This window comes from Pinus tabuliformis, chromosome 7 (genome assembly GCF_031772625.1).
Source record: "Pinus tabuliformis cultivar Carrire ecotype Pingquan chromosome 7, CPIR1, whole genome shotgun sequence".
NCBI lineage: Eukaryota > Viridiplantae > Streptophyta > Pinopsida > Pinales > Pinaceae > Pinus > Pinus tabuliformis.
Window position 1 is genome coordinate 915,140,769 of NC_142293.1, and position 10,240 is coordinate 915,151,008.

Genomic DNA, 10,240 nt, shown 5'->3' on the forward strand with positions numbered 1-10,240 from the left:
TTACAATTATCTTTTAATTAATATTAATTAATCATAATCAAAAACTTTAATTAATTAATAAGAAATTAATTAAAAACAAAATCTAATTAATAAAAAACACAATTTAATAATTAATTAAAATATAATTAGCATAGTATTAATATAAATTTTTTTATTAAAAAAAAAAACTATAAATTTTTTGAAAACAAATAAATAAACTTAACTTTAAAATCTAATGTATAAGTTAAATGTATAAGTGGTAATGGAGGTGAGAAGAGATGAGAGCATGGTGAGGTGAGTGGAGAATGAGGTCGCAGAGAGATAAGGAGGTGAGGTGGAGGGTGAGTGTAATGGGAGTTATAAGGAGTGAAACTAAAACTGTATATTAAACGAAAAATATCCCATCACATAATTTTAAATCAGCAATAGCACATTTTAATTTGAAGTGTTTAAGTTTTTTATGATATGAGATATCGCAATATCGCATCGCAAATTTTTTTATCGCAATTTTTATTTCCGTTTTTTTTCTTTTCTTTGAAAGGGAGGATGGGATGTGAAGTGGGGCCCACATGGAACTAAATATTCTACAAATTAACTACAGTCACTTTGCAATTTTGAGATTTCAGATTTGGCAATTTATTTTTAAAATAATAAATTGGAGTAAATTATCGAGAACCGAAAACACATTTTTTCAATCGTTCTAATCTGGCTGAGTCATTTTGTAGAACCATTAGTGAAAAATGAAAAAAGTAGTAAAAATTAACTAAGAGTTAATATTTACAATGAATGACTATTTCAATTGCAAAAAAAATGAAATAGTATACATTTTTTACATTTATTAACCGGGGCAACAAAAACGATTAAACTTCAAAGGAGTGCTATTTACAAACCGTTTAACCAAATGAGGTGAAACAAGTATCGATATAAAGCTAGTGAAAAGTCCAATTCAATGAAACAATCAAAATATAATTTGGTGAAAGAGAAAAAAGAAAAATTGTAAGACAATTAATTTAAATGAAAAACATTAAAAGGGTTTTGTCAAAAATTAATCGAAAGGGTCCCCGTTATTTGAAGTAAATAAGTAAAAAATGGGGGCTGTTAGGTTTTCCATATAACAATGGTGACACAATGTGAAGAACCAATTATCTCTAGTTAAAGATAATGAACTTTAATTTACCCAAAGGTTAAAAATAATGGAAATCACGAAATCATCTAATAGTAAAACATTTCCATAGGTCCCACATAAATAGATTAAGTAATATGAATTTGTAAAGATAAGTACTCAAAGAAGATTTGAGCAAAAGTCATGAATCCAAATTTGGGAAAATTTGTTTTAAAACTACCTTATATGAAAAAATAGAAGGTATAGCTAGGAATTTTTGATAAAGCATATATCAATTTTATGATAGGTCTCTGACATCGCTTCGCTGCCAGCGAGCCTGAACAGTACCCGACGAAGTTGTCTTTTATGCCATACAAGCCTAGTCCTGCTGCCAGTGAGCGTCCATAGCCCAGACGGGTTTACTTGTATTTCTCATGCTTCCTCTTTTAATAATTATTTTGATAAGTGTATTTTCTAGCTTTTAGTTTATGATGTATTTGAATGAAAGAGGTGGGATGGTAATAGAGATTTATGTCTAATGGACATAATAATATCATAATGTTGGCTCCAACTTCTTTCCCTGCAACTATCAATCAGAGGCTTTTATGTGGGGGGGGGGGGCGGGGGCAAATTCATTGTATTAAACCCAAATCAGTTTTTCCTTGAAAAAGTAAACTCGGTCACTTAAAAAGGATGTGCGTTCCTCCATAAAAAGATTTAAAGCAAGATGGTCTTTATGGTTCCATAAGGATATGCCTTTAATGATAAATTAAATTCAATGAAATAGATAAAATTAAAAGATTTTCCATGCATGCCAATTACTGTAGGGTGAGGAAAAGGCCTTTCGCATAGATCGTGGCAGAGTCACCAAAACCAAACCATAACTGAAAGTAAAAGGCAAAGAACTCTAAACTAAAGTAAGAAAAGAAAACAGCAAACAAAAATAAAAATGTAGAAGACGAAAGGTGAAAGAAAAATCCAAACTTAAAAGATAAACTCCAACAAGACTAGTTATACAAATGTCTCAACAAAAACGATAAAATAAAATAACCATATGTACATTCCTTCCTATGTTGAGATTTAATTTTTTTTATCTTGCGGAGTTATAAGAAATGAGGCTCTCAAAATGTAGACGGTGAATAGCAGTGATCATAGATAATATGCTAAATGAGAAGATTTTTTCTGTTGCAAACTCTCTTGTTTCAAAATAAAATTTGTATAAAAGCATCTTAGCCATTTTGTAACAAAAGTAACACTCAAGAAACATACTAAATGTTCAAAAACTCCCCAATTTAACTTATTCGATGAGGATCATTACTAATTCTTTTAAAAACTTGAAAGCAAATGAGAGAATGAGCTCAAAATCTGATCTGGTAGGGGTGTGAAAAGTTTATGAAGACCTACAAAAACAGAGTTTAAGATCAGCAAAAACTAAAAACAAAACTGAAACCAAAAGTAAATAAATGAAAGTGGGCACATGAAACTTATCATTGGAGAATTGCATTTAATATTACCTGAGAGGTATCATTTTCTCTAACAAAATATAACTTCTTCCTTTAATTAGACTTAAAAGCATGAATAAGTTTTATTGACCCAAAATCATTATTTATTAAATCTAATCTAAAACGAGCAATAAACTAGAATATTGTAATGTTTTATGTCCAAAGAATCTCAAAATAAAACAAATCCACATAAATGAGAATGGAAGGATGTTTCTTTATGAATTGCAGTGAGAATTGTTCTCATAATATTACAAGTTTCATATTGACTCCATGATTTCATAAATTGTTCATAATCAAGACCAAATCCAAGAGAATGTAGCACAAATGTGTAGATGGAAAAGTCTTAGATTTCATATATTAAATATAGAGTGATATATCAAAACTCAAACATAAGAGAAATAGAAAATGATTTAACCATGTTCCAAATTTCTTATCAATTGCTTCATTACCATAGTGGTTTCCCAAGAGTGCCTTAAATTCTTTTATATAGGACAACGCTTCAACGAATGTTTCGTATCGCAAGTTTCTTTACCATTCATAACTTTCAAGCTGCGAGATTCACCTTTTCCGATATGTGATTGAGTGTTATATAATAATTAAAAGACAATGGAAAAGAGACATATATCAGAGTTTATCGCACCGGAAGATCTTAAGGCAAGGCTCCATTTGAGTTTCACGATGCGATATAAGTTTTGTGATAGCAAGGTTTCTATATGAGCATATGCGATGGGAAACCGCTATGGAGTGATTGTGATATTGGAGAATAATCATATCGGAGATCGAAGTTGTTTTTTTTTTTTTTTTTTGACTTTAACGGTTAGATTTTTATTTAAAAGGCGGCAAAACAGCTGCCGCTTGCATTTACATTGGATTGAGTTTCTCAATTTCATTTCTCTCTGAGTTCATGAAGTCCACGATTCCATGATCAATCTTTGATTCAGCGTCGTCTTTTGGAGAAGCAACGCTGTATCTCTGCCGGATGGTTCTTTACCTTGATGTTACCAGCTGATTCTGACAACCTGAGTATGCCTTTCTGGAGCCTTCCTCTAACTCTGTTGCTTGAGGAGCGAATCGGATATGAGCTATTTCCACTTGGGAGTATGAAAATCGTTTTCCATCTCTAGTCTTCATTCTAACCTTCCAACGCCTTGATTTTTGTCAAAGCAATTTCCCCTGGAGCAGAAGGAGCCGAGCGAAATGGGCAGCTGTCCGATTGAATGTACAGAGCCTGACGTCAAAATTTTGCGTTGCTGAAACACCACGAGCGGCGTTGCTGAAACACCAGTTTCAGCAACTGATAAAATAACTGTGTTGCTGAAACACCATTTCCAGCAAGCAAATTTCTGGGTTTTCTGTGTTAAAACAGAATTACTGGTTAATCCGATTATGGGATGATGCAGAGAGAATCTTCCAAATTGACTGATAGGGTTCTTTGGCTTCTGGCAGCTCCAAGGTTGGCTTCAAAATCAGCTTGAGTATTAAGCTGCCTCATAATGTGGAAGAAGGAGATTTTCTGAAACTTAGCCAGCATGGGTCTTATTTTCTTTAGAATTCGGCCTAAATGGATCTGCCACTGATTCGAAGGAGAATTCATTGCTTGAATGATGAGCCGAGAGTCTCCGAAGACCGTCAATGTTTGAATGTTCCGTTTTAGAGCCAGAGTCAGCCCCTGCCACAAAGCTAGAGCCTCAGCTCTATTATTTGATTCGATTCCCAGACCCCAATGGTACTTGAGTAAAGTAGACCCATCGGGTTTCAGCAGCACTCCACCTCCACCCGCAGCTCCTGGATTGCCTTTAGAGGCCCCGTCGAAGAAAAGACAATGGTCATCTAGTGCCGATCTCCACTTTAGAAATTCCTGTTCTTCCATACGGATTTCCCACTTAGCATGGCAAGTGGTTGGAATAGTAGGGATGGGTTGATTATTTGGAACGATTTCTTTTAGCCACAGCTCCTCCTCATTGTCCAGCTTTACTTCATTCCTTAGGGTTGGCTTAGATTCCAAAGTCTCTCCCAATAAAGCTTTAATTTTGGATATAACATTGTTTACAGTGCAGATTTCTCCTCTGAAGATTCTGTTGTTCCTTTCCAGCCATAATTTCCAACATATGTATTTAGGGGTCCACATCCAAGCAGTCCTAAGGAGGTTTTTATTGTTGGTGCAGATTGGAGGTAGCTTGGCCCACTCGTAGAACAGGGATGGCACACTTCTTGGTAGCTCAATCTTGTCCGCCCTTGAACTCAGGACCCCTTTCCAGACTGCCTTGGCAAAGGGGCACAGCAGCAACAGGTGATCAGCTGTTTCTTCCTCTGATATACATAATGGACATCTGGAGGGCCCTTCCATTCCCCGTTTTCTCAGATTGTCTCCTGTGAGAATACTATTATGAGCAAGTGTCCAGCAGAAAAAGTCTATTTTAGGGAGAGAAGGAAAGTTCCATATGAATTTCCATTGCGTTGGGTCTGGAGGGACATTCGGGACAGCAATTAAACTTTTGTATCCTTCAGCTACCGAGTAGGAGCCAGTATGGGAGCCCCACCCTCTTTTATCCTTGGCTGTTGCTGATAATGGTGATTTCCCTTGCAGATTGTCTAATAGTAAAGAAGCTTCAGATTGTAAATGGTGTGGTACCTCCCCGAGATTCCAGCTGTCCCATCTTCTTTCAGCATCCTCCGTCCAGTTGGTTATGTCCCATAGAGTTTCCTTGTTGTTGGAATGCAACCATAGCTTAATATTTGCCAGGCCTTTTATATGATGAAGAGGCTGGTCTCCAAGAATCTGATCATTCCAAATTCTTATTTTTTTCCCATTACCTGGGATCCAATAGAGGTTGGGGCTGAAGTTGTCCAGAGCAGCGATACAAAGTTTGGATATTGGGGAGCCTTTGGAATTTTTTGGAGGAAGATCAAGACATCTCAATCGTTGACCTTGAAAGTATTTCTTCCACAGCACTTTCTTGCTCCAGCTTATTTTTCCTGCCACAATATTCCACAATATTTTTGAGCCAAGAGCGAGATTTTGGGCAGCCGAGTCTCTAATTTGCAGACCTCCTTCTATTAAAGGTTTCTTAATGGTATCCCAATTTACTAAATGAAGCCTTTTTTCATTGTTTTTTCCCCCTTCCCACAGAAATCTTCTCAGCATACCATCCATTTTACTGAGAAAGGTTTTGGGGGCGAGGAGAATGGAATGCTGAAACAGAGGCATGCTTGTTAAGACAGATTTTATAAGGATAATTTTCCCAGCAGTGTTCAGCCAGGAGGCTCCCCAGGCATTAATTCTGAGTTTGAGCTTGTCCAAAAGGGGCATCCAATGGGAAACTTTGGGGATGGATCTGAAAATTGGGATCCCAAGATATTTGAAAGAATCCCAGTCTTGACAGATTTTCATTTCAAGAAGCCTAGCTATATCAGCAAGGTTTTTAGCTGAGCAATTCCAGCCATAGATTGTACTTTTTGAGTAGTTAATCTTGCTGCCGGATGCTTCCTTATAGATGTCCAGTTCCTTTTTGAAAGAATTGGCCGAAATAATACTCGCTCCACCTAGTAGCAGAGTATCGTCGGCAAATTGAGCATGGTTTATTTCTTTGACATTTTGCACCATTCTGAGACCTGGCAGAATTTGGATTTGCTGACAGTAGTCGAGCTGGAAACTCAACACTGAGGCTTGAATGGCATAGAGAAGCGGGGACAGCGGACAGCCTTGCCTTAATCCCCTTGAAGCTGTAAAAAATTCAGTTGATCTTCCATTTACCAGCGGAGCAATCCAAGGAGAGGCGATGCAGGCTTTCACCCAATTTGTGAATTTTGTTGAAAAGCCCATTTTTGTCATAACTGCAAACAGGAAGTCATGCCTCACCCTGTCAAAGGCATTAGCCAGATCTAGTTTTATTACCATTCCTTTCTCTTTTCTCTGGACACTTGAATGTACTGCCTCTTGAACCAGTACAATATTATCCAGTATCTTTCTCCCTTTGATGAAGCCTCCTTGGTTCTCCGGTATGATGTCCGGCAATATATTCTTGAGGCGCATGGATATTATTTTGGTAATAAGTTTATAGCTAGTATTACACAACGAAATGGGGCGGAATCTACTGAACTCAGAAGCTCCTTTTTATTTCGGAAGCAAAGCCAGGAAGGCTGAATTGGTGCTGCCTCCTATCTTAGTACAAAATTGGGATTTCCTTACCATTCTCAGAAGGTCTTTGTTGATAATTGACCAGCAAGACTGAAAGAACCTGGCAGTGAACCCATCAGGCCCTGGCGCTTTATCCGGGTCCATGCAATCCAAAGCTTTCTTGAGCTCATCCATGCTGATCGGGGCAGTCAACATATTATTGACGGGATCTTGCACACAGAAGGGGATCAGATTGTACGGATATTCTTGGGGATCTATAGGCTGGTAATCAGGAGCTGAATAGAGATCTTTAAAAAAGGAGAATGCTGCTCTCTTTATGCCCTCAAAATCATTAACCACTGTATCTTGGAATCGGATTTCTGAAACATTTTTGTGTTGCTTTTGGGCTTCGGCATGTTTGTGGAAGAAACTAGTATTTTTGTCGCCGGCTTGTAACCATAAGTTTCTAGATTTCTGTCTCCAATACTCCTCTTCGTCCCTACTGGCTTTATGAAAGGCTTTTTGTAACTCGACTTCTTTTTGGAGCAGACTTTGGGTAATATCTGAATTCTCCATTGAGGATTGGAGGGCAGCAAGATTTTCTATAGACTCTTTTCGATTGGCAGCAGGAGTTTTCAAAGCTTTTGCCCATTCCTTGAGCTTTCTCTTAAGAGCCCGCAATTTTTCTTCCCACACGAAGAAAGGGGAACCCTGAATTTTCCGGTTCTAGACTTCAGCAACCACCTCATTGAACCCCTCTTGCTGAATCCATAATGGGCTAAATCTAAATGGAATGGGTCCAAGAAATCTATCCACGGAGAGCTCCAGACTTATGGGTTTGTGGTCAGAGGTGCAGCTGGGCAGAATTTTGGATGAGGTCATTAGGCCACTAGTGAGGAAGGAGGTTTGGACAAGGAATCTGTCCAAGCGAGCTGCTATATGGCTGGGACCTAGTCTTTTATTAGACCAAGTATATTTCCCGGCTGAAGGTTTGATGTCCTCCAAATCCCAATCGTTCATGATGTCTTCTACCCATTCTCTGGCAGGGTCCCTTACAGGTGAACCACCTTTTTTCTCTTCAGCAGCTAGAGTAACGTTCAGATCCCTTGCAATAATGATATTTCCTGGATTGTGCAAAACAAGAAAGGACTGGAGCGAGTCCCAGCAAATTTTTTTCTCCGATGGCAAGACTGGAGCATAAAGGTTAAATAAACTTACTTGTTGACCAGAATCTTTGTGAAGGAGTTGAGTGAAGATCCAGTGCTGGCCACTTTCTTCTTGAATCAAGTCGTATTTGGAGCTGTCCCAGAAGGAGGCGATCCCACCAGAGGCACCTCTAGCACTGACAGCTCTTCCAGGGCCTTTGCGCCAGAATGTTTTGCTGGATTGGAGGAGAAGAGAGTCCTCCATCTTTGTCTCCTGGATGAGAAGGATTTCAGGCATATGCAACCTTACAATGTCTTTCAGGGCCTCTTCTTTCAGCCTGCTACCTAATCCTCTGCAATTCCAGGAGACGTATTTCATTATTTACTGGAGAGGGGGGGAGTGGCTCCTTTTGGAGCCTTGTTATTCTTGCGCCCGGATCTGGTATTCATCATTCCCTTGAGGGTTTTCTGGGAACCTTGGAGAACATCCATGTAGGTTTTCTCCTCTCTTTGTTTCTTCTTGGATTTTCGGCCCCTCGATGTTTTGATAGGAGAGATTTGAGAACTGTCTGATTCAGATTCTCTTTCTTCTGATTCTTCTCCTGATTCGGAGGCAAGACTAATGTGCTCGTCTTCGCCTGCTTTTCCCCCTTGATCTGCCTTGGTTAGTTGGGGATTTGATTCTTCTTCGGATTCTTTCCTTTCCTTCGGCTGACCTTCAGTTTCTTCATGTTTCTCTGAGGCCTCCCCCTTTTCAGCTGTGGATGGGCCTTCATTTGAGACTGGTTTGGTTTTGTCGTTGGGCTGGGGATTTCCCTTTGATTCTGTCTGCTTCTTCTCGTTTGGCTTTGAGACTACCTTTCCTTTTTTTATTTCCTTCCATCCTTCTTCTTCCTCTTTATCCCCTGATGGTGCTTTAGGGCAGTTTCGTTGAAAATGGCCATGTTCATGGCAGATCCTGCATTTAAATGGGAGTTGCTCGTAGTCTAGCTTCTGGTAGTGATGCCAATCTCCCACTGTCAACTTGATAGCTTCCGGTAGCCCAGCTTCGAGATCCACTTCCACGCATATTCTGGCGCAGGTGTATTGGCCCTTGTTATCAGCTTTGTCGATGAATCTTCCCAGTCCATTTCCTATCTTTTGCAGTGCTTGGTAGCTCCAACAGTGTATTGGAAGATTGGGGAGCCGAACCCAAACAGGGACCTCCTTTGGGACATCGACTGAGGGGTCAAAGTCGGGTGTCCATTTATTCAGAAAGAGACCTTGGTTTCCCATGAAATATGGGCCATTTCTGAACACCAAATCTCGGTCTTCCTTGGTAGTGAATTCAAAGATGAAGTAGCCCCTTCCAATCGGGTAGCTGATTACATTGTTTGGGAGCAGGGGTCTCCAGTTTCTTTGCACCCATTCATCAGTCGATTTGGTTGTTGGCCATCGTCCCATAAACTGCCCTACTAAACCTCTGTCAGCCAGGGCAAGGGCGATTTTGATTGTCTGGTCTTCTGGCAGAGCAATTTCTGGGATTTCTTCTAATTTTTTGATAAACTTCGGAGCTTCAGGCTGCATTCGTTTTTTCCCTCTCTGCGTAAGGATCTTCTTGAAGGCTTCTGCAGGCGAAATCGGAGGGGTGGGAGAGGGCTCCGCACCCCCTGGAGCAGCCATGGCGGCGGCAGCTGGTCGTAAACCTAGCAGAACGCATTCCCTATCGCGCGCGCGTTTTTTACCATTTTTGGAGATCGAAGTTGTTAATAAAAGGAAACAATGATATTATTCTTGTGATAGAGGGAATGTGATAGATGACATGGCTTATTGTTGGGATCGGCTTTGGATTTTATAAGCGATCGACGATTAGAAAATTTGAGTATGGAATGTAACACTGTTGATACGCCGATGTGCGATGAAAAATGAACCCGATAGTTTTATTATATGTATTTAATTTCATATCGGATCCGGGACATTAGAACTTTTAAACATATGGTCCAACCAAAATTAAGCTTTATGAAAGGACTCGATATCTTTTTTAAAACTGAATTTAAATGTCGTATCGAGCCCAGGGGTTGTATGTACATCGCAATATTGGCTGAGTCATCTATCATAAATAATTGACTTGGGATATCAGAGATATGTAGTTGTCGCAATGTTTTTTATTGATGCTTATATCAAATGTTCCAACATTTGGAATGTTGGCGATCAACTGATCGCGATGAGGTTCATATTGAAAACTCTGATATGCGAAGTGGAAATTGTGTTGAGTCAGGTTATTTCATTATCATATTCATAAATAAGTGCTTAGCTCAATTTTCTCTTTTAACAAAAAGCCCCTTTTATCAATTATCGAAAATATTTGATCAAAGAATCATTTTATTGGAGCTTTCAAATGATGAGAATTATGATA

At 39.0% G+C, this 10,240-nt stretch overlaps 1 protein-coding gene across 1 annotated transcript; it reads right to left on the bottom strand.

Moving 5' to 3' along the window:
• Positions 1-3,967: 3,967 nt before the first annotated feature.
• LOC149250643 (uncharacterized) lies at positions 3,968-8,110 on the bottom strand. The gene is made up of 4 exons (XM_089453710.1): positions 7,733-8,110; positions 6,822-7,411; positions 5,743-6,443; positions 3,968-5,559 (listed from the first exon to the last, which is right to left on the bottom strand). The coding sequence occupies exons 1-4, from the start codon at positions 8,108-8,110 to the stop codon at positions 3,968-3,970; spliced, it is 3,261 nt and encodes a 1,086-aa protein (XP_089309836.1).
• Positions 8,111-10,240: the final 2,130 nt, after the last annotated feature.